The sequence below is a fragment of the Chenopodium quinoa genome, unplaced genomic scaffold (assembly GCF_001683475.1).
Source record: "Chenopodium quinoa cultivar QQ74 unplaced genomic scaffold, ASM168347v1, whole genome shotgun sequence".
Taxonomy (NCBI): Eukaryota; Viridiplantae; Streptophyta; class Magnoliopsida; order Caryophyllales; family Amaranthaceae; genus Chenopodium; species Chenopodium quinoa.
The window spans coordinates 5,135,942-5,158,639 of record NW_018743175.1 but is presented as its reverse complement, the minus strand read 5'-3'; the positions used below and the strand labels follow the sequence as shown (position 1 = coordinate 5,158,639).

The 22,698-nt window shown below is 36.6% G+C and overlaps 4 protein-coding genes and 1 pseudogene across 5 annotated transcripts; 2 read left to right on the top strand and 3 right to left on the bottom strand.

The window, feature by feature from the left end:
* The first annotated feature begins 677 nt into the window (after positions 1-677).
* On the top strand, positions 678-1,520 carry LOC110732205. Its single transcript, XM_021912123.1, has 2 exons — positions 678-810; positions 910-1,520. The coding sequence occupies exons 1-2, from the start codon at positions 678-680 to the stop codon at positions 1,518-1,520; spliced, it is 744 nt and encodes a 247-aa protein (XP_021767815.1).
* A 3,161-nt stretch (positions 1,521-4,681) lies between these two features.
* Positions 4,682-7,789, bottom strand: LOC110732697 (protein ABIL3-like). Of its 2 annotated transcripts, XM_021912677.1 has the most exons (9): positions 7,721-7,789; positions 6,916-7,019; positions 6,608-6,690; positions 6,380-6,527; positions 6,174-6,276; positions 6,031-6,064; positions 5,424-5,581; positions 5,266-5,333; positions 4,682-5,183 (listed from the first exon to the last, which is right to left on the bottom strand). In XM_021912677.1, the coding sequence occupies exons 2-9, from the start codon at positions 6,991-6,993 to the stop codon at positions 5,049-5,051; spliced, it is 807 nt and encodes a 268-aa protein (XP_021768369.1). In that variant the 5' UTR covers positions 6,994-7,019; positions 7,721-7,789; the 3' UTR covers positions 4,682-5,048. The 2 variants fall into 2 exon arrangements, with proteins under 2 accessions (XP_021768369.1, XP_021768368.1); XM_021912676.1 differs by lacking the exon at positions 7,721-7,789 and having other exon boundaries at positions 6,916-7,026.
* A 5,077-nt stretch (positions 7,790-12,866) lies between these two features.
* LOC110732204 lies at positions 12,867-15,618 on the top strand (annotated as a pseudogene).
* Positions 15,619-15,690: 72 nt separating this feature from the next.
* Positions 15,691-17,330, bottom strand: LOC110732696 (ferredoxin-2-like). Its single transcript, XM_021912675.1, has one exon. It carries the CDS (start codon positions 16,584-16,586, stop codon positions 16,023-16,025), a length of 564 nt encoding a protein of 187 aa, XP_021768367.1. The 5' UTR covers positions 16,587-17,330; the 3' UTR covers positions 15,691-16,022.
* Positions 17,331-17,429: 99 nt separating this feature from the next.
* On the bottom strand, positions 17,430-22,317 carry LOC110732695 (probable N-acetylglucosaminyl-phosphatidylinositol de-N-acetylase). The gene is made up of 12 exons (XM_021912674.1): positions 22,045-22,317; positions 21,395-21,524; positions 21,127-21,187; positions 20,736-20,806; positions 19,863-19,927; positions 19,500-19,544; positions 19,325-19,405; positions 19,091-19,158; positions 18,634-18,682; positions 18,392-18,552; positions 17,988-18,078; positions 17,430-17,899 (listed from the first exon to the last, which is right to left on the bottom strand). Exons 2-11 carry the CDS (start codon positions 21,501-21,503, stop codon positions 18,009-18,011), a joined length of 780 nt encoding a protein of 259 aa, XP_021768366.1. The 5' UTR covers positions 21,504-21,524; positions 22,045-22,317; the 3' UTR covers positions 17,430-17,899; positions 17,988-18,008.
* Positions 22,318-22,698: the final 381 nt, after the last annotated feature.

The window sequence follows — 22,698 nt, the reverse complement described above, 5'->3', positions numbered from 1 at the left end:
ATGTTACGAGGGAATATTCCGTCGGAAAGCCTATATTTTCCTACGGATATATATTCCGTCAAAACTTTCCTACGGAGTAGAAAATCCGTCGGAATTTCTGATTTTTCCGACGGAAATACATGTCCGTTGGAAACCGTCCGTCGGAATTCGACCTATTTCTAGTAGTGGTTCTTTCGAAATGCATTAGAAAGGTTGTATTCGAAAGATTGTGGGAAACGGTCTTTCTATAGATATATGGAAGGACCCATGGGTGCCTAGCCTACCTGGGTTTCGTGTGTTGACTGACCGTATATCTAATGAGGATGGTCCAGCCTGTGTGCGTGATTTGTTGGATGACAGAGGGATTTGCAAATTCTTAATTCCACTTTTGATCCATTAGAAGTGCAGGAAATTAGCAACATTCCTATTCCTCTCTTTGACAGGCCGGATACTTGGACTTGGAATTGGTCCAAGGATGGCAAAATTTCTGTCAAAATTGCTATAACAAGCTGAGTATGGAAAGTGCTCGTGAAACTGCTACTACCTCTTCAGCCACCATTTTGTTTGAATGAAACAACATCTGGAACGCAGATGTCCTCCCAAAAATTAAAAATTTCTGTTGGCGTGCTGTGAGAGGGGAAGTTGCTGCTCGTGCTACACTGGTCAGCAGGGGTATGAATGTGGACTCAATTTTCCCAATGTGTGGGGATATGCAGGAATCTATATTGCACATGCTTGTGTTCTGTAAAGAGGCAAAGCTATTATGGCTTTACTCCCCGCTAAGATTGGATGTGGAGAAGTTCAATGGTGCAAACTTTGCAGCATGGTGGGGTGAGGTGCGAGCTATTATTAAAGACCCTTCATAGTGGAATATTTTCTAGTGTACTTCTTGTGGAATATGGTTACGCGGAAACTCTTGGGCTTTTGAAGGTAAAAAGAAGGACATGATGGATGTCATTCACAGGGCTGTGAGCATGGTGGGTGAGTTTGAGGATGCCAATGCGGAAAAGTGTAAACGCTCCATATCTGCTGAGACCTTGGAGTGCTGCTGGAAAGTCCCCTCTTCTGGTATAATCAAAGTGAACTCGGATGCTGCCATTTTCAATACAAATCAGGTGGGTTTGGGAGGTGTGATACGAGATGAGATTAGGGATGTGGTTGTGGCTACGTGTGTGCAACTTGCTGGCAGATTCGAAGTAGAGGTCGCTGAGGCTATGGCAATGAGACACGCCATGAAGATTGCTATGGAATCTGGCTTCTTGAAGATTTGTTTAGAGACTGACAACCTTAAGCTCCACCATTGTCTAAAGAAGGGTAGAGCTGACCCGACTGAGTTTGGATTTATAATTAAAGACATTCTCCTGCTAGCTAGTTCCTGTCATGCTGCTTCTTTTGCCTTTGTGAAAAGAAATGGCAATCGTGTAGCCTATAGCTTAGCCAAGCTTAGTTGCAAATATGATGGTCTTAGAGTGTGGTTGGAAAAGTATCCTGTTGAGATACATGAGCATGTAATGGCTGATTTAAGCCCTTCTTCTACTTAATAATATTTGCTCGATTCCCGTCAAAAAAAAATAAAAGAAATATTACAACATAAGTTCTACAAAATGACAAAATTTAAATGGCAAATCCAAATTAGGCAATTACCAGTGGCTCTCTTTCTTGAGTAGTGTGGTGCAGGAACCAACATAACCCATGTGATACCAAATTTCTCATCGCAGAATGCTTAAGATTTTATATATATAGAGCTTTCTATTCCAAAGAGATAGACAAAGAATACTCTACTATCACTAGATTCGATACGTTTATAAGTTTAGTTAAGTTGATGGTGAGCTAATCGTTTGATTAGACATAGAAAGTATTACTCTATGTTAAAGTTGTGATATCAAGGGAGTTTCGTTCCTTGATATTGTAAAACCCCGTATTTTTATACGTATTTTAATTCAAATCATTATTTTATAAAACATTTAAATAATTTAAAATGAATTATTCATGATATTTTATTAATTTGAAAAGAATTATTTTAATTAAAGGTCCATTTTTATTTATTTAATTGTTTTGGAAAATTTTTATTTTATTATTTAGAAACTTTAGGGCATATTATTTTATAAAAGGGTTAAAGTCAATGGAATTTAAAGAAAGTCAAAGGACTAGTTTGGATAGGAGAAGGGATCATTAAGAGTAAAAAGGGAATTTAAGCTTAGGAGGGTTTTAAAGAGAGGGTATAAATACCCACCTTATAAGCAAGTTAGATCTTGCCCAAGGTGGAGAATACCTAAAGATTAACTCTCTCTTTCTCCTCTTATTTTCTCTCTCCTTTAATTTTCCCCCTCCCTTTTAATTTACACACATCACTACTCACACACACCACCACCATGGTGGCCGGCTGCCACCACCACCACCACAGCCGGCCGCCGCCAGCACAGGGCCGGCAGCAGCAGCAGCCGCGTGGAGGTGGCGCCGACCACTCTCCCCTTCCCCCTAGTTGTGCGTGTGTCTTCAAAAAAAAAAAAAAAAACTCTTCTTTTGTTTTAAAATTATTCTAGCCTTGATTCAATTATTATTTTTGGGTTTTGTGATGATTTTTATGATGTTTGATTATAATTATTATATATTTTTCAGATTTAGTTTTTGAATTAAAAAGCCCCAAATTGAAAACCCTAGGTTTCTAAATTAATGTGTGTTGATGGAAATTGATTGTAGGTGATTTAAACTAATAAATTAGATATTTTTAAACATAATTACAACAATTTAACATATTTTTATAAAGTTGGGATTTTTATATAAATGTTAAAATTGTGTTTCTTGAAAGGATTTTTAATTACCCCTTAATTGGGAATAAAAGTAAGGGTTTTAAATTAATTTTCAGCTTGTTTTAGAGGGTTTAAAAGTGATTTAAAAAGTGTATATATTGCTGGAAATTTATATTAAATAGGTATTAATGTCTCTTTGTAATTTTGGGTTGTAGGAGATTTCCAAGTGAGTGATTTTGTGTAGTCGCGGCGATTTTGAGATCATATTCAAGGTACGTTCGCGTACTCGGTAAATATTTAAGTGTATAGAAACATGCTAGGCTTTGTTTAATTAATTTCAAGGTAGTATTATGATAGGTGTTGGTTGGAATTGTTGATTGGATTGATGTTGGTGATTGATTTGTGAAGTATGAATTATTTATGATGGATTGATAAATGGAATTAATTATGTTGGCATGTTGAGTATGATCTACACTTTTATTATTGACATGATTGAGAGCATGTTTAATCAAACTAAATGTTTAATTTGGTTTGGAATATAGAAAGGGAATCTTATTATAGTTCATACAATTTTTATTGATGCTTTAAGCATGAGGATTGAGCTATCAAGTGTCTTAATACACATGAATAAAATATCAGTGCAGTGCCTGTGTGCACTTAAGGTGTTCTAAACACTGAAGGATAGGATTTGGGTGCTTTATGCACTTAAGGTGTTATTTAAAACCGAGGTAGTTTAAAAAGGATTCAACATTAAATTATGTGGTCACTAATTATTCAAGAATTAAATTGGTATGTTTGGTTGCTTGAGTGATTCATTATGGTTGATTGTGTTATGGCTTAAGAGTCGTCACCAAGTCTAAAAATACGTAAACAACGTAAAGTGAAAGAGATTACACACCAAAACTCTTGGAACGTATATACCTAGAGTACGAACATATGAAGGGGTTATGGGTTTTATATTTAACCATGACTTCTACTGGGAGTACAGGACGTTGTATTTTCCTTTTTTATTATGCGCAGATGTCCAGTCACTTCATGTGGCATTTGCCTACCCGGTTAGCTCCCGGTGAAGTTTACCTCAATTTAATTGAGGCAGGTATTTGGTGGGAAACCTGTTCGATGCGTAATCAAATTAAATAAGCAATTTATTTATCCGTTTCTTTGTTGATTGTGTTGTGTGTTTGAAAACAGGTGCACCAAGGTAGGTTGTGTGTTGATAGGATTAAAGCATGGTAGTGTATACTGTTTACGTTTATGCCCCCTCAGCATTGCTGATTGTGTGTTAAATGTTTGTTTGGCCTTGTCTTTATCTTGGCCCTATGACGACCCATTTCTAATGGCGAGTAGTGGGGACAAATTAGAAGAAGCTTTTCAGGTGTGAAAGCATATTCATGATGGGCATGAGTGAAGAGCGAATCATATTTAGTTTTCATAAGAATATGATGTGGTTTGTTGCTTTAATTATTATATATTTTGCTTGTGAGACTAACGCAAAGGTTTTCAAATTTTTTATCTCGGTTTTATTAAGGGCCTACAATGGTTTAAAGTTGTAGGTTGAACTTGTTTGACTTTACTTTCATTTGGTTTGCCTTTTTAAGTTGACTTGTTTTGAATGGTTTTAAAGAGAGTCTTCGGCTGTGTGTCTTTGATATTTACCTTAACCGTTTTCACGGTGGCGGTAATGTCTTAGAATTTCCTATTTCGTATTTTAAAAGGACAAAACAGGTATTTTAAAGGAAAGGAATTTCTAAGGTGTTACAGAGATGGCCCCAAATTTTTTCGGTTAAATTCAGGTGTTTTACAAGATGATCCTACTTGAACATGTTAGGTAATATAAAAGTCAGTATCATATCCACGTAAGTCATTGACAACATCAAAAGTGTATAAAGTCAACCACATAAGAAAGTATACTAAAATCCTAAAACAGAATGTAATAACTTGTCTCTTTGGCATCTCAAAAGGCATCTTAATTGATTGATATATACAAACTTACACATCCCAGGAATTTGAAGGGGTTATAAACAAAGGGGAGCAAATATGTAATGGAAATGTAAGAACAATCTTTGAAACATCACAAAAGCAACATTTATTGAAGCATAAATATATAGCCTATATCCACAAGTACTGTCTTATCATTTACATGTTTATGCAGTGTTTATCCTCCATGCCCCGCTTCTGAGTTTATGCGACGTTGCAGAGTTCAAACAGCTTACAATCTTGCAGGGACTGAGCTTAGCGGGATGGCTGATGTAAACAACGGTACCTTTCCATAAAGACAAACGACACTCTACGTTCTACAATGAAAACTCGAAATGAAGCTTAAAGTTTAAGCCTAAGCAATCTTGATGCCCCCCTTTTACTTCTTCGAGGAACTGATATAACTTCTTCATCATTCACAGATTTCCTCTGTATTGACAGTAGTAGTCTTCTGATCCCACCAGGTTTCCTATTATCCTGCAATTTCAAGCCGTAAATAAAAGTCAGCTTTCTATGAAAACATTGTTGTAATAACTATAGCTCCACAAGTAACATTCACCTGGAAATGGAAAGAAGGATTCCGAATCAACTTGGGTGCGACAGAGAATCCTTCACGAACGGGCATGACTAATGTACAAGAGATGCATAAATGTGTTAGATCATAGACCAAAGAAGCATGAAATCAGAATTCAAATTAAAAACAGAAAAGTGTGTTACCAGTGATTTCTTTGGGTGTAATGTCAAGTGGTGACCTTGGACTCGTACCTAGACGAATCTTGTTAAAGCTTGTATACATGAAAAGTGGCATTTCTTCGATAGTCTTGAACTCAGGCTCACTAAGAACTCCTTTGATATTGGTTGGCTGATCAGGTTCCCTAAATAAGCACAAGATCTCATCAAGAGTGTACAATCCTAATATGCAGTTTACCAAAACTATTCTGGCAATTTAGAACCCAATGTGTTTGCTCAAAGGAAAATAAATTGAACTGAAATATACTGCTTTGATCTTCGTATACCTCGGATGGGGAGGGGATGAAGGGAAGGAGGATAGGAAGGTTTAGGGAGGAAAATGTGGCTTCATAAAACGAAAACATTCCCGCGTTCCACACTTGGGAAAACTATTTTCAACCTCGGCGAATCACATTCACCCCCCACCCCACACCCACCCTCCCTTTACGTATCAAACAGAGGAATATGTGAAAATAAATTTTCATAGAAAATAATTTTCCTCCTAATTCCAACCAAACACTAAAACAAAGAGTAAATGCATGTTTACAATTTTTTCTTACAAAAATCCACATAAAAATGACTTGAAAAAGGGTACCTCAAGTCCGACCTCAATTCTTTACTTGAATCAGCTGTTTAAAAAGCAAAGATAAATCAAATAATTAGTTCCAGCTTCTTCTCATAATCATAATCGGAAGACATTTATAAAAAGACACACACGCGCGCACACACACAACATACATGGTGGTGAGATATATCGAGGGTAATATCTTGGCAAATCCTTAGTCCATCGTATCTTAGTCAGGGTGAAGTTGTGATTGTACTGATCACATGAATCAAGTTTCTGTTCCAACACCAAGTAATCGATTTTACAATACAGAAAAAATAAAAATGACACTAACATCAGTACTTAAGCATGAAGAAAGTTTAGCCTTCATATTACTAACCTGTTTTAGACAATTAATTCGTCGCTCAGTTTCATTAGCGCGGTCACTCTTTTGAATGCAGCCATCAAGACTAGCAGAAACACTTCCAAGGTGATCAACAACTGTGACAACTGCTCTACATAAGTATTCTTTTGTATTCTCCAAAACTCTGCATCAACCAAAAACTTAGCATAATTATATACAACCTCCTTAACTTTCTGCAAATGAGTTAGGAAAACTACGACTCACATCGCCTTATCCTCGGAATTCTTATAAGATTTCTCAGAATAATCAGCAGCAGTATGGATCTGAGCCCTCAACTCCTTTAACTCCTACACAGTTTTGTTGAATTAGACAGATAATTAACCAAACATAATCAACAATAATATATATGACAATATAATAAGCTCTCAAAATTCTGAAAACTGTCTGAAGATTAAGCCTAGAACACCTGAGAAATATAATAATATATGCAGCGCTAAGGGCTGTCTGTAAGACGCGAATATTAAAAACAGTAAACATTAACTAAACATAAATAACACCGATCAAAAGCATACCTTAAGAGACTTGAGGAATCGAAGAGAGTCATCAGAAACAGCTCCGCGATTGCCATTTGCATGAATGCCAAACTCCATTATTATTACTCAATCTCTCTTTCACTCTTAGTTTTCAAGAGAAGATGAAGAATATATTATGAAGAAATATAAAACTGTAGAATGAAGTATTAAACTGTTAAATAATTCCTTTAATATTTTCTCATCCTTCAAAAATGATTGACGTGTGTTTTCTGGTGATAGGAAGAAAGTTAAACAGGAAACTATAGGCTCGTGATTAATCTGGCAGTTTGTGACAACAATACACAAATGCATGGAAGTAAACAAAAAAACACATGGCCCCAAAAATCCACTTCTTTAACCATTAATGCTAAATAATTCTAAATAATATGAAGAACCCGTGAACTTATGTTTTTTCACCTTGTCTTTGTCATGATAACTTGAAAAGTAGGTAAATTAATCATTAATCATTACTCATTTAGCATTTATATATTCCTTAAAAAATCGAAATTGAAAAAAATATTCACTAACAACATTCTATGAAATACTGTAAAATGCTCTACTAATCTTACAATTCTATGTGTTACACTGCACATATGTATGTTCAAGTAAGAGGAAGTAACAAACCAGTCCGAGTGTCAAGTGGGATGCAAACTAGACTAAACTAGATCAGACTAGGCGAGGATGGGCTAGGATGATAAAACATAGGCAAGAAATAGATAAGGTTTTGGATGGACTGGTCCATTTCAGGCTCATTGTTTGAAGTATTTTCAATGGTTTGAATTTTTTTACTAGAAGAAAAGCTTACTCAACTGAGTCCAGGCCGGAAGTGGGCTTAGTAAGGTTGCTATATTAAATAAGCTTGAGCCCATGGACCGCACTGCATGGTAACCAACGCATACCGATTTAAATCTGGACTGAGCTTTCGCCGGACTGAGGCCAGGTGTGTCGGTCCTTCACCAACCCCAATGGTGTGGACGTGTGGTGACCTCAATGTACAAGAGTTGTGAAGATGAAATGTAAAAATTCTTCGTAGTATAAACTTTGGAGAGAAATCCAATAAGATTCTCCAATATATATTGATAGAAAAAGAAGAGCTGCTGCTGAAATTTACGGTTCCTTGAGCTAACTCATGTAATGACACTAAGATGCTATTTCCACAATCCCAAAACATGTGTTCGCCAGTAACCTAGAATGTAAGGAGCTTCAATCAGGCACAGCATCAGGAATTGGCGGTTGCCAGACCAGAGAGCAAGGACAAGTAATATTTCTCCATACCCAGATACATCAGCAAAACTTTTAGCTTCACAAGACATTAGATTGCTGACTTTAAGTAAGCAGTCTTCCAAAATGTGAAGAGTAATCATGTTAGGTTATATCACGTCATATCTGAAAATCTATCACACACCCAGCATGATTCTCAGCAGCCTTTATAGCATTCAAGAACGGGAGATGGTCTAATTTTGATGATGTAGATTCTGATAGCGTATTTCTGAGATCTCTGTGACTTAAGAGAACTACTATGTCAGTTTCCTGCTTACTACAAGTTGCTGATAGAGCTTTAACCTGTTGAGAAGAGTAAGAATTTGAGCCAGTATCTGTAATAACACCAATCCAGTATCTGTTTTCAATCAAATCTGCGGTAGAAGGTGAGACAAACCTCACCACTGTTCTAAGCTTATGCAAAACATAATACACTCGGTCGGCTTTACCAGCTTCAACATTTACTCTAAGAAGTGCCTCCAGTTCAGGCTCTTCAGGATAAACACCATTCTCCAACATGTGTTTTTCGACTGCAAAGGCTTTCTCAATATCTCCATTGCTGGTGAAAACAGATAAAGCAGGACCATAAGACCTCAGTTTTGGGGTTATCCCAATTGAAATCATCTCCTGTACCATATCAAAAGCCTTGTCTCCGTCACAGCGTCACCCACGCCCATTGCCATTCTAGCAACTGAAGTCAAAGCAGCCTCATTCATCTGCACCTTATCCAAGCACATTCTCTCATAAATTTCAAACCCTTTTTTACGGGCATACTTCGTTACATCATCGCTTACCCTAATCTCATTTACTTCTAACTTTTGAGTTTGATCTTTTCTATCTCGAGCTTCATCATCTATATCACCATCTTCCTCCTCACCAATATCTAACTTCTGAGGGTGAACTGTATCTAAACTCCTACTGCCACTACCAGTTTTAGCCAGTCGAACAACCCCCATTGCAGCACTAGAACAGAGATACAAGAGCACATTATAATGGTACTGCCCCATCTTTACCCCTTGCTTAACCGCTGAATCATACATCACCCCTTTTGGAGCACATGCCCAAGCTATTCCTCATATGAAACTCTGGTGAATTAACCGTACACTTCTTAGACAATTTCTCCTTCTTCTTTACCTTAGAAGCATCACCACCATCTCTAACGGCACCTCTATCTACACTTCGATTAACAACATTCGACATCGAATTAGCATCTCTAACACTTCTAGAAGAACCCCCAGAACCCTTTTGACCCCTTTTTTCAAGACCACTATAATCTCCCCTAACATCCTCCACATTACTATTTATAGCAACTTTTCCCACAATCTCCTCCATTTTTCTCTCCCACTTTCTACTTCCCCTCTTAGCCGAAGAAATTTCAGACCCATTTTCACTTCTCTTCCTAATATTCAATTTTCCACCAGATTTTCTATTATTTTTGCCATAATCTACAAACCCTCCCCCATTTTTTTCGACATAATTTAAATCTAACTTTGATGATGTGGTGTTCCAAGACAAGAAAACGATAAATTGTTACTCTGTATAAGAATTCAATAAGTCTTATTTCTTTTTATTTGTCTCATATGCTCAAGAAACTCTCATGTTTTTAGTCCAATAAAAGTAGGCAAACGGATGAGTAAATTTTTTTGTTGGATCTCACAAATCACAATAATACTCTCTTAACTTCTTGTGGTAATTGTACATGGAGTAATAAAGAAGTAAAGCATCTTGCTCATAATTTTAGCATCACGGGGGGAAGCAAGAAAATATGTCAATATTTTGGAAAGGACAATGATTTATTTTGTTGTATTTTTTTTTATATGCATAAAAAGTATTCCTTTGCGTCCTTTTCAAAAAAAAAAAGGATTTAACCTAAGGTCTAGATGAAATATGAAAAGACTAATTCACCCTTAGCTAATTTGATTAGAAAAAACAAAATAAACTGATGACTTTTTTTTAGCTACTTAGTTTTTTTTTTTTGGCTAGAAACTTAGTTATGAGATTAATCAAAGGATCTTTTATAATATTGAAAACATTTTTCAAGACCAAATCCTTTGATTAATCTCTTAACTCATAATTTTAAAAATTGTTTGATTAATCTCAAAACCTTAGCAGCTCATCCTACAACTTTGAGTACTGATGTGGATTCTAACCCCTTGTTTAGTCAAGATTTTAGAAAATCCACAATCTTGAAGTAACGATCCAATCTTGAAGGATTTCTTTAAGATTGAATAAAAACGAACCGATATTTCTCCTCACAAGATCACTCCTGAAACTTATGATTCGAATCCCCAAATTAATTAACCCACTCCTGGACGCTAATTATTTTGAGATTAAACTCTTAGCCTACTCCTAGACACTAAGTGTTTAATGTTCTAATCTTCAACCAACTCCTTGAATTGAAAACTAGCAAAAGAATTTGTAAGCAATTAAGCAAAACAAACAATAAACTTGTATTAAATTTTCTGGTTTTGATTGTGTTCTTCAAAGCCACGAAAATAAGCTTTTAAAAGCCTCAAAAGAGGTCTCCTAGTCCTCCTAGAAGTAGAAGATCTAACCTAGATAGGATTCTAATAATCCTACATAAGATAGAATTTCAATCCTATCAAAGATAAGATTGCTAGGTAGTTTATTCCTAATCAAACTCTAACTAACTAAAAACTTTCCTAATCACCTTATGAAGTTTATAGCAACTAAATGACAGAAAAATAAACTTATCCTAATTGCTTAAACCAAGAAAAACCCTTTCAAGTGAAAGGTAAAAACTTGCAAGCAAAACTCTAGAAAAAACTAAGTAAAGAAAATCTTTCTTTTTGTACTGCCGCCGAACCACCACCTCACGCGCCGCCATCATCGACACGCGCCCCACCGCCGTGTAGCTGGACTCAGGCCGGAGCTAGGGAGCCGGCGCGTGGCACCCAGATCGGCGCGTCGCCGCCGCTGCCGTCGTCGGAACCCAACTGGACCTTGACTTCTTCTTCAATGGCTGCGCATGTTAACCATTCTTGATTCTTTACTCCAAGCTCAAACCCTATTGGCCTTAAAACCAATATGATTGGCTCTTCAAAAGAATTTCCCTCTTGATCCACATCATTCTCCCCCTCTTCAAAAGAATTTGTCCTCAAATTCGCATCATCCATGTAAGGAGAACAATTCCATGAAACCATCCAAATTCGACGAATACAAGCCAAAAGAACTATTACCTCAACGCTAGCAATTTTAAGCAATGTAACAACATCACCACGAGCAAGGCAATATTTTAGAAACAACCAATTCTCAATTTGGTCCTTGGTCTTCGAAGTTGACCATAAGAACACTTTAGGCTTCATGATATTTTTCTCATGTATGACTAACAATTTCTTCTCTTTATGCATGCCTAATGAATCCACCACTTCTAAAGAAACCATTAAATTATTATCTTGATTCACGAATGGCTCCTCAATAGTATCAAAAACCTTTTCCGACACCACCATTGGTAGATCATTATGAATAATCTGATCTTGAACAACGTCACACACAATTGGAACATCAATTGTTTCACTCACCTTTTCTTCGAGCTCTTTAGCACCTACATGTTCCTCTTCCTTATCCTTTTGACAATCTTCCTCCATCTCTTTAACTTTAACGCGGCATGGAATAATAGTTAAAGGAATAAGTTTGAACCTCTTGTTTCCCACCTTGACCGAATATGTGTTGGCCACACCATCATGTTTAACATGTCGATCAAATTGCCATGGTCTTCCTAAAAGAACGTGACAAGCACTCATAGGAATCACATCGCACCATAATTCTTCCTTGTAATTACCAATGGAAAAGCTTACTAAGGCTTGTTTCTTCACATGAAGTCCCTTAGAATCATCAAGCCAACTCAACTTGTAAGGATTCTCATGTACTCTTGTTGGAAGGTTGAGCTTAGTAACCATTTCTGTGGACGCCACATTAGTACATGAACCACTATCAATGATCACCTTGCATGATATATCTCCTACTTTGCAACGAGTATGGAATAAGTTTTCCCGTTGAGATTTGTTAGGGTTTGCTTCGGCATGGAGGATCTTCCTTACCACAAGCACCTTTTCATCATCCTCGGGATCAATCTCCTCGTTCTCTTCCTCACTACCTGTTGCCTTAGTTTCGGATTCCTCATCGTCACACTCAAAAACTATGTGTTTCTCTTCTTCTACTTGTTGTTCGTACTGTCTTATTGTGAGAGTTTTCTTGGAAGGACATTGATCCGACCTATGTCCCTTTCCTTGACATTTGAAACACCTAATTCGGGCTTCGAACTCTTCTTTAGATATCTTAACGAATTTCTTTTCTCCACTTGTTGAGCTTTCTCCCTTAGACTCGTAGGAACTCGGTTTAAAAGGCTTGAAAGTTTTGCTTGTTTTGGTCTCTTGTGAGAACTTGGTACCAAAACTCTTTGTACTTGTGCTCTTCTTATCTTCGAGCCAATGACTTTCAATTTTTAAAGCTAGTTTGCACACATCATTGAATGACTCATAAGTACTCAATTCAATCTTCTTAGCAATAGGTCGATTAAGACCCTTAAGGAATCGAGCAATCCGCAATGGTTCTTTCTCATCCAAATCACAAAGAGAGGTTAGTTTATCAAATTCAGCAATATATTCATTAACACTCTTAGTATCTTGTGTCAACATAGTGAGTTTCACATATAGAATTTGTTCGAAATCATGTGGAAGGTATTTAGAACGCATCTTCCTTTTCAAAACCGTCCAAGTCTTGATTTTTTCTTTCCCAGCCCTAGCACGTCGTGCTTTCAAATTATCGAACCAAATTCCCGCATTCTTAGTGAGTCGTATATAAGCAATTTTGAAACGTTGAGAATCATCAAAACCTTTATAATCTGAAATTTTCTCTAATTGTCTCGCCCACTCAAGAAAATCTTCGGGGCTTCCTAGACCCGTAAAATCATCAAGCTTGATACCTTTATCATCAATCTTATTCATATTATGAGTATCAACATCACTACTAGAAGCATCACTATCACTATCATGCCGTTTTTTCTTCTTTTTCTTTTTATCAAGCAATAGTTGTGAAAAAGCATTAAAACGTGCCTCCGTATTATCTTGCAATCTTGCAAATTCATCCATGAGTTTGCTCAAAGCTTCCTCCATAATTATAAGACAAAAACAGACTTAAAAGAACCCTTATCCACACAGGTATATCCCACAAAAATCGCAACACAACTTGGAACAAAATCGCACACAAAGAGCAGTAAGTATTAAATCGGACCAAAACTGACACAGTTGCGGAAAACAGTCCAGTTTAATAGCAAACGAACGCGAAAAATTTCGAAATTTCACAGGCAGAAAGTAGACAAAATTTCACTCAAAATCAAAAAAAGAATCACCTGAAAAGACCTTGTAACGAAGGAGAACGAGCCTTCTGAAGTTGACAGAAAAACTGGTTATCCGAGAACAAGTGCGATTTGATGAACGAAGTGTTGAACGATCAAAAACCCCTGAAATCTGATACCAATTTGATGTGGTATCACACAAGCTCTGATACCAATTTGATGTGGATTCTAACCCCTTGTTTAGTCAAGATTTTAGAAAATCCACAATCTTGAAGTAACGATCCAATCTTGAAGGATTTCTTTAAGATTGAATAAAAACGAACCGATATTTCTCCTCACAAGATCACTCCTGAAACTTATGATTCGAATCCCCAAATTAATTAACCCACTCCTGGACGCTAATTATTTTGAGATTAAACTCTTAGCCTACTCCTAGACACTAAGTGTTTAATGTTCTAATCTTCAACCAACTCCTTGAATTGAAAACTAGCAAAAGAATTTGTAAGCAATTAAGCAAAACAAACAATAAACTTGTATTAAATTTTCTGGTTTTGATTGTGTTCTTCAAAGCCACGAAAATAAGCTTTTAAAAGCCTCAAAAGAGGTCTCCTAGTCCTCCTAGAAGTAGAAGATCTAACCTAGATAGGATTCTAATAATCCTACATAAGATAGAATTTCAATCCTATCAAAGATAAGATTGCTAGGTAGTTTATTCCTAATCAAACTCTAACTAACTAAAAACTTTCCTAATCACCTTATGAAGTTTATAGCAACTAAATGACAGAAAAATAAACTTATCCTAATTGCTTAAACCAAGAAAAACCCTTTCAAGTGAAAGGTAAAAACTTGCAAGCAAAACTCTAGAAAAAACTAAGTAAAGAAAATCTTTCTTTTTGTACTGCCGCCGAACCACCACCTCACGCGCCGCCATCATCGACACGCGCCCCACCGCCGTGTAGCTGGACTCAGGCCGGAGCTAGGGAGCCGGCGCGTGGCACCCAGATCGGCGCGTCGCCGCCGCTGCCGTCGTCGGAACCCAACTGGACCTTGACTTCTTCTTCAATGGCTGCGCATGTTAACCATTCTTGATTCTTTACTCCAAGCTCAAACCCTATTGGCCTTAAAACCAATATGATTGGCTCTTCAAAAGAATTTCCCTCTTGATCCACATCAAGTACATAACATTCTGAGACCTTATGTTAGATTGCAACTATAAAGGCGGTGGCATTGCTGTTTTAAATACTCTTAGAGTTAGCATAGATAATTGTTACATTGTTCATTTTATGTCCGAGGGCATTCGAGTTGAGAGTGGACACGAAACTCTGATCTGAAGTTCCTACTTGGGACAACATATCACAGCCGGGAATGATCCGGGTGAAAGAAACTTCACAGGCACAACAATAACCCTTATGGGAAACGACAACGTTGTGAATGATGTCGTAATATTTTCAGCTAATACAGGGATTATAGTATCAGGGCAAGCTAACCTTCTGTCCGGGGTGCATTGCTATAACAAAGCAACAGGGTTTGGAGGAACCGGAATCTATCTGAAGTTGGCTGGTCTAACCCAAACAAGGATCGTAAAATCTTACTTGGATTATACCGGCATTGTAGCAGAAGATCCGGTACAACTTATTATTTCTAACAACTTCTTCCTAGGAGATGCATACATTAAGTTTAAGTCTGTCTAGGGTGTTGCAAATGGTGTCAATATCGTCGACAACATCTTTGCAGGGTCCGGAAATGGAATTGACATTGTACAATTAGATGGTCCCTTTGGAGATGTTGATCAAATTGTAATTGATCGGAATAGTATCAAAGGGATGAGTGCTAAGGCTACCATAGCAAAGTCAGCAGTTCAAGGGAATGGAAGCACCTACACTGCAGATTTTAATGGGATTCTTTTGTTTCCAAATCTCATAAAACATGTGCAATACACGTTAAGTACAAGTGGGAATGCCTTCCCTAATTGCGCTTTGCGTAATGTGTCACAGAATCGGGTGGTTATCGAGTCGAGTGTGGCTGCTCCTACAAGTGTTTATGTCATGGTTGATCAAGGATTTGGAGAGTGGATTTTAAGTGAGGATTCAGGCAGCCTTACTTCTTGTTTAGTTACTTCTATTTAACATTTAATCACATTTGAAACGCCTTTACCATGTAGAAAACACAAGAGAAATTGTAATGAAATGAAAGCATTAATTTTCTGGGAAGTATAGGCAATTCAACATAGTGAGAACATTTTTCAACCATCTCAAAATAATCATTCCATCCTATATTATATCCTAGGAGTTCCACTATTATTTATGTTACAAGATCTAAATTTTGATCAAGAATGATTTTAACAAAAGTTGGATTACTAAATAATACTATTATAAAACAATTATCAGGTAGAAACAAGTCAAACAACGGCTTACTCCATTTTAAAATCATAGGTCACATTTCAATTTCACACCGTCGAAAAATAATTGATCGATTTCTAGATTTCGTAAGTTAAACTTTGTTCACTTACCACTTTACCAGTACAAAAAAATTAGAATCCAGTGAGCTCCGACTCTTTGTGAGTCTCAATAGTGACATCACTAATAGGATAAGCAACACAAGTGAGAACCCACCCTTCAGCCATCTGGTCATCATCCAAGAAGCTTTGATCTGATTGGTCTACACTACCAGAAGTCACCTTCCCGACACATGAGGAGCACGCGCCTGCCCGGCATGAGTAAGGCAAGTCCACCCCATTCCCTCCTGCAGCATCCAAGATGTACTCATCATCGTCGCACTGAAATTCCTGGGTGCCTGAAGGTGTAATCAAGGTAACCTTGTGGGCAGCCATCGCGGTCATCCTTCCCCCACGAGCACTGGCCTTGAGCCCAAACACGGCCTGGCCAATGTTGGTAGGAAGTGCTGCCGTCATTGGCGGATTTTGCTGTTTTCGTACCAGCGTAGCTGCTACCATTGCTGCTGCTGCTGCTGCTGCCATTGCTACTATTGTCGGCACAGGTTTAGTGGAAAGGTTGGTTTGTGCTACAGGATGTAGTAGTAGAAGGGTGAGAGTTTGGATGGGTGCTAACCAATTCGCCACGTAGCGGGTTGACATGGAAGCTGACTCACTTATCACTTGGTGTGTGGTTGGTTAAGGTTTCAAGTTGGAGTGTGCCTACCATACTTTCATTATTGGTAATTTGGCATCATGCAGAGAAGCACCCCACTCTTGCGCGTTTATCTAATACGATACACACACCATTACTTAGGTAGTTAGGTGTGCCAATGATAATTGGTGCTCCACAAGTGTTTTTTAAGTAGATTTTCCTAATAATTAAAAAAAAAATAGATAAATAAAAGAAAAGAAAAAAAAGAAGATGATTTTACCCATCCCGATACCCTATGTTTACTCGAACTCGGGTACCCATGTCCAACACGAGTACATGTTCAAGTATCCAACTCGACTATTCTGTGAAAAATTTCAATGGTTTGAACTAAAATGAAGTGTCTAAGTATCCTACTCATGTGACTCATATCTCGAGAGTCCGACATCGGTAATTAAGGTGAACTGAAAAGTTTGAGTAACAAGTATTATACCCATAAATGATAAATTTATAAAATGCTAGACCAACAAGTAAAACTACATTTTTTTTGTTTTTGTTTTTGTTTTTCCACTTCTATATGGCATACTTTACTTGTTATTATAACAAGAGAGTCCATGTGATGTAGTACAGAGAGAAACTAAATTAAATTACCATCTAAAAGGAAATGAAACAATAATTTTTAAGCATCATAAGGATGTGGAATACTAATTAAGGAATAACATGAAGCATTGATTATTATATCACAATAGGCTGACTTAAAGACCAGAGCCATAATAAACCCATTGCCAAATTGAAAGACTCATCACTCGAACCAAACTCAATTCAAATGGCGTGCTTGTCACCTCTAAGGTCCATGAAGTTAAGGGGACATGATAGTGTCCATAAAACAATAGAAGAAGAGCACTATGACCCAAATTACAAATTTAAAAGTCATGCTACCCTAAGCTTACAAATCAGTGAAATTACAATTATTAAGCATTCATCAAACAACTTCTAATCTCAACAAAACAAGGATCCAATAGTTTGCAGGATAGTTAACCTAAGCCTCAGTTGCAGCAAACAAGCTTTTCACTTTAAAACAATGATCCAGATCTTTGCAACAAAACTTGTTTTCCTCAGGAATCAGGATGCAACAAACATGTTACCTAAGAACCTTCATCCCTCGGATCCATGTATAGATCAGATCTCCCAACAATAATTATGGGTATACTGCAAATTTACTGATTCATTCAATCTCTCTTGTAAATGGCAATGACACTCTCAAGGTGAATTCATAGTTCTTCCACAAATCACAGCCACTAAGTTTTGAACTTGAACCACAAATCTGGCCATGTATCAGTCATGACAAACTTAAACTTCACATGTATGATACAAATTGTAATAGACCTAAAGTAAGGTATAAGCCAATGTACCTCAGGTCTTGAACCATAAATCTAAAGCACAATCCTTTGAAGTGTGTTCACATATGTGTAACTTGAAAAACATACAAATAGTTTCCTAAACCTGCACATTTTTGAAGAACAATCAAGGAAAAAAAAAAAACCAACCCCATGATCACTAAAGCCCTTGCCTAAGTGTTAGAATCCACCTCTCCGTAACACTAAGGCAGAGTAGATTAAGCAATGCAAAGTAGAAGCAGCCTTGACCAGAATAGTTGAAAGAAAGAGGGGAGGGGTGTGAATGCACAAAGTCATGGCTTTTGAGTTGTTAATGGGAGAAAAATGTCAATGGGAAAACAATATTCAATCATACGGAAGGAACGTTTCTTGGATACTCTGAATCTGAACAGAAGAAGAAAAGAAGTTAGAACACCTACCAAACCCACTGGCTTGCGTGTTGTGCCATTGCTTGAAAACTCATAAAAGGATGCTCATTCAGTAGACAAAAAGATTTCCTACGAGGGAGACACCAGGCCATAAAGATGGATAACCAGATATCTACTGGTCCACTATACTTTCGCAAAACACTGCTACTATCCTGGGAACAGCAATGAGGGGGAAAAAATTACAAAACTTAACAAGGTACATTGTCTATAATTAGCAGGGGGAAAAAAATTACCAGTTCCCATGCTTCAAAACTATTTTGTTGAGAATCAAGTAAAACCTTTCTGTTACAATATAAAGAAACCTTTAAATTAAACTTTGACCAATCATTCATCCACTAATCTAAAACAACTATGTGTAAAATTTTTGGACTTAGGATTTGGGAAGAAGACGATAAGCTAAGCCAACCATCAAGTGAGCACATGATGCAACTACACTTAATAAAATAAGTTGTTGGATCAAGCAAATAGACAAAAGAAACACATAAATCGATCCATGTATCAAGATAAACGTTGACAGCTAAGAAACAAAACATGAACAAATGTGCAGCTTATTGCTCAGATGCAGAATAGAAAAGTATACGACAAGAAATCAATGAATGCAAAAGATATAGGTGCTGCACATAATAAAGATGGAGAATAAACCAAAATGACCATCAGAATCAAGATTTAAAGGTGGTTGCTAGAAGTCACCTTATTCCGAAATGTATATCTCGGTGATTACAATGACCAGAAACTCCATAACTATCAAATGTAATTACCTGCAAATTTCAACAGGAGATGAATTGAAAATAACAACACTGAATTACAACAGAAACGTGAACAGAAAGATTCAGAATTTCATTTGAATGACTTTAGAAAATGTACGCCCAAAAATCAAGTTCTAAGAACATGGAAAGCCACAAAAGATAGAAAGATGAATCTCACTGTATCAATGCCATGAGATCTGATGTTATCTTCAACAATTTTTGCAATTAAGGTGTGATTCCACACTTTGCCAAACCCATCCTAGTCACAGCGAGAAGATGCTATAACATTTGAAATTATCATTTAGCTGTACTACTATAAAGTCAAAATATTAGAATACTTTTGCTTTTCAAACCTGAAGCTCTGAATGGTCAAGTACAACCACTTGCTTCAGAGGAACCTGCACAAAGAGATTGATATCAAGCTCACATAATATGTTTTTGAATAAGGCCTAAATCAGTAACGAAACTACCATCTACCATGCTCACGAAGTAAAATTTAATCACCACAATTCCAGTAATCCTTTACAAAGTTATCACCAACTATCAACATTCAATGCAATATGATATATATGCCTCTAATCATCTATTGGCTACACCATTATGAAGTCAAATCATAAATATATGCAAATAATCACAAGGAGGCAGAATTTTTTTTCGGGTTCATCTAGGTAGCAACTCCAAGATAGGATAGCAATAAGCCAAACACAATATATCACCTTTAACATAGAGCAAGCCTTGTAGAGCTCATCTGTCCTAATTTTTCCCATCCCATCAGCATTACCTATATATATATATGAAAAAAGGTAAATTGTAACTCTGTACAAGAAAAGGATTAAATTGAATACAAAGTACTAAATTCTACTACAATTTCCTTTGCACCAAAGATCAAAGGAAAATTGGATAAAAAGGAAATTATAAAGCAAAAGGGAACAAAAGCAGAAGTCCGAGAGGCGTGAAGAAAAATGCATTTGAAGAATATGTTTGGAAACAGCCTCTATTACTCTTCAATAGCTAGGTGGTAAAGTAGTGTGCATTTGGCCCTCCCTCAAACATTCTATTGGAAGCTTAACCAGCGACAGACATTTCAAGAGAATTGGAACATAATTAAAAGCTACTAGGTACATCCAAGATCTAGAATAACACTTTGTTTGGATAAAAGGAAATGGAAGGGAAGAGAAAGGGAGGGGGACAAACTCTCTATTTTGGGTTAAGGATTGGGGGAAGGAAGGGAAAGGAGAGGTAAAGATCCATTTTCCCTCTATCTTTAATAAGCATCATCCCTCCAAAATTGGGGAGATTTGGAGGGAAAATGGAGCTCACCTCCCCCTCCCTTTCTTTTCCTTCCCTTCCTCCTCTTTCCCTCCCCTTACTTTCCTTCCTTATTTGCTATCCCAACAAAGCGTAAGAGTAGTCAACATTCAACAAACCAAAATATAAAGCAAGCAAAAATGATGCTAAAGCTCAAGATGAATATCTAGGGCTTGTCTGTAATTGTTCACTAACTAAGAAAGTCACAAGATGATGCAGTATTGTAGATACAAGCCTGTGGGTCTGAGCACAAAGTCCTAAAGTCGGATATATTGCATTACCAGTAGACAAGCATAAGATGTAAATATTATGCCCTCTTGATGTCAGATAGTTAATCGTCGGAGTGAAGAACCTGAAAAAATAGAATACAGTTAACATAAGTAACATGATACAGAAGTTTAATTTGTATAGTAGCGCATACCTAACAATGTGGGATCAAAATCAAACTCAAGTGACCCTTTGAACTCTGGTCACTCTTTTGGGGATCCCTCTTTCTTATTTACCCAAAAAAAAAAAAAAAAAACAACGCAGCAAAGAAAAATTTGATGATAATTACACTCCATTGCTTCTTCTTGATTTCGGAAAGTGCATAATTGAATGATCAAATCCTGTCATTTCATAGTATATACAAAAACCATTTTAAACCATGACAAGATAAACAGATCAACTTACATGGACTCATCATCAGGATGTGCAATCACAAGCGAGACAGCCTTCTTGTGTAGGGTGTCACCTAAGTAACAAATCAATTTCCATTTCCATTAGCAGATATAGAACACTTCACACATAATTTTAAAGTAAAATTTTAGAATTACTGTCAACAATGCAAATATATTTATTGCAAGCTATAATAAGATTGTACACATTCCCAATAATGTACTTGTATCATTAAACTAATTGAATTATATCAACGCTTTAAATTCAAAAACGACGCACCTACCAATGTTGAAGTATTGACCTTTTGTGGGGAAGTAAGATATGTGCAATATTTTACATAAAGAGGCAATCCAAATCACAGAAGCGGAGAGCACAATGAAGAACCAGTCCATTATTCAATCACTATTTCAACACTGTATTAGGATGAACTTTAATTAGATTCATAGTTTCATATAAGTTTAAGGATTATATTAACTATAAATCCAGGTATGTAAGCATATAATAAAAGAATCAATAATATGAAATACTATAATCTCTGTCTGATTATAAATGAAATGGAGTTGTATAAAGTCAATTACTTTATAAAAGAAAATCTGGGTAGTTTGTTAAACATCAAAATCTAAAGTAAGGAAAAAAAAATATCTCCATTGTTAGCACTTTATCGAACAGTTGGGGTGCATTAAGAGATGCCAATCATTCAATTTTTCAACAAATATATTTCAAATGGATTTATTTTAGCGATAATTCGACGTAAAAACCTTGAATTTTGTCTTGCAGACTATACAATTACAAAAAAATCGTCAATTATATGGCGAAAAATCTAAACTTGGGAATAATCAAAATGAAAAAAATCAGATTGAACCCAAAAAAAAAAAAAAAAAAAAAAAGAAAGAAAATTGAAATCCTATTGAATTGAAGAAGAAGAGAATAAACCTGATTTCGTCAGTGATTCAAAATTATGATTCAAACTTGGGGTGTTCAACTTGGTATGTTTGGGAGAAGAGAAAGGAGGGATATGAGGAAGAAGGAAAAAGAACACAATAGAGGGCAATTTAGTCAATTTGAATTTCTACTACTCAGGCTACATCCTTGATGAGTTCGATCCTTCAATCCCTTTTTTTTTTTGATAAAAGTCTAGCACCACATTTTATTAATCATTGGACAACTTGTCCATAAGAACGTAAGGAGAAATTACAGAGGGGCAAAAATTATCCCACACTTGTTCGCTACCGAACACTACTACACTAGAAAGGTGATGAGTGACAAAATTTCTATCCCTTTTAACATGAGACCAGTGCACATAATCGAAACTAAAACAAAGCGAAAAAATATCATCAAAAACCGAATCAAGATCGGTGAGAAATGTGGAAGCTTTTGAGAGACGAGTGATGATGTGTTGACAATCCGATTCCAAAATCACCTTCTTATACCCATACTTCAGAGCTAGCTTCACCCCAAAGAGTAAAGCACGACACCCCAAATATTCCGAAATTGGTGAAAGTTGGGATAAAAAAATGGTATTAATCCTTTATAAAATTATATGCCCCAATATTTCCAAATCATGAAATAAATATTTTCAAGATTGTT

What these genes read in the sequence shown, in the direction of transcription:
- LOC110732205 (XM_021912123.1), top strand. Translation starts at nt 678, where the DNA reads ATGTGTGGGGATATGCAGGAATCTATATTGCACATGCTTGTGTTCTGT. An exon ending in AAACTTTGCAGCATGGTGGG is followed by an intron (nt 811 to 909) that starts GTGAGGTGCGAG and finishes GGGCTTTTGAAG; the next exon opens with GTAAAAAGAAGGACATGATG.
- LOC110732697 (XM_021912677.1), bottom strand. Translation starts at nt 6,993, where the DNA reads ATGGAGTTTGGCATTCATGCAAATGGCAATCGCGGAGCTGTTTCTGAT. An exon ending in TCGATATATCTCACCACCAT is followed by an intron (nt 6,065 to 6,173) that starts GTATGTTGTGTG and finishes CTTTTTAAACAG; the next exon opens with CTGATTCAAGTAAAGAATTG. An exon ending in ATCCTTCTTTCCATTTCCAG is followed by an intron (nt 5,184 to 5,265) that starts GTGAATGTTACT and finishes TTGAAATTGCAG; the next exon opens with GATAATAGGAAACCTGGTGG.
- LOC110732696 (XM_021912675.1), bottom strand. Translation starts at nt 16,586, where the DNA reads ATGTCAACCCGCTACGTGGCGAATTGGTTAGCACCCATCCAAACTCTC.
- LOC110732695 (XM_021912674.1), bottom strand. Translation starts at nt 21,503, where the DNA reads ATGGACTGGTTCTTCATTGTGCTCTCCGCTTCTGTGATTTGGATTGCC. An exon ending in CATCTTATGCTTGTCTACTG is followed by an intron (nt 19,928 to 20,735) that starts GTAATGCAATAT and finishes ATATATATATAG; the next exon opens with GTAATGCTGATGGGATGGGA. An exon ending in CACGCAAGCCAGTGGGTTTG is followed by an intron (nt 18,079 to 18,391) that starts GTAGGTGTTCTA and finishes AAAAATGTGCAG; the next exon opens with GTTTAGGAAACTATTTGTAT.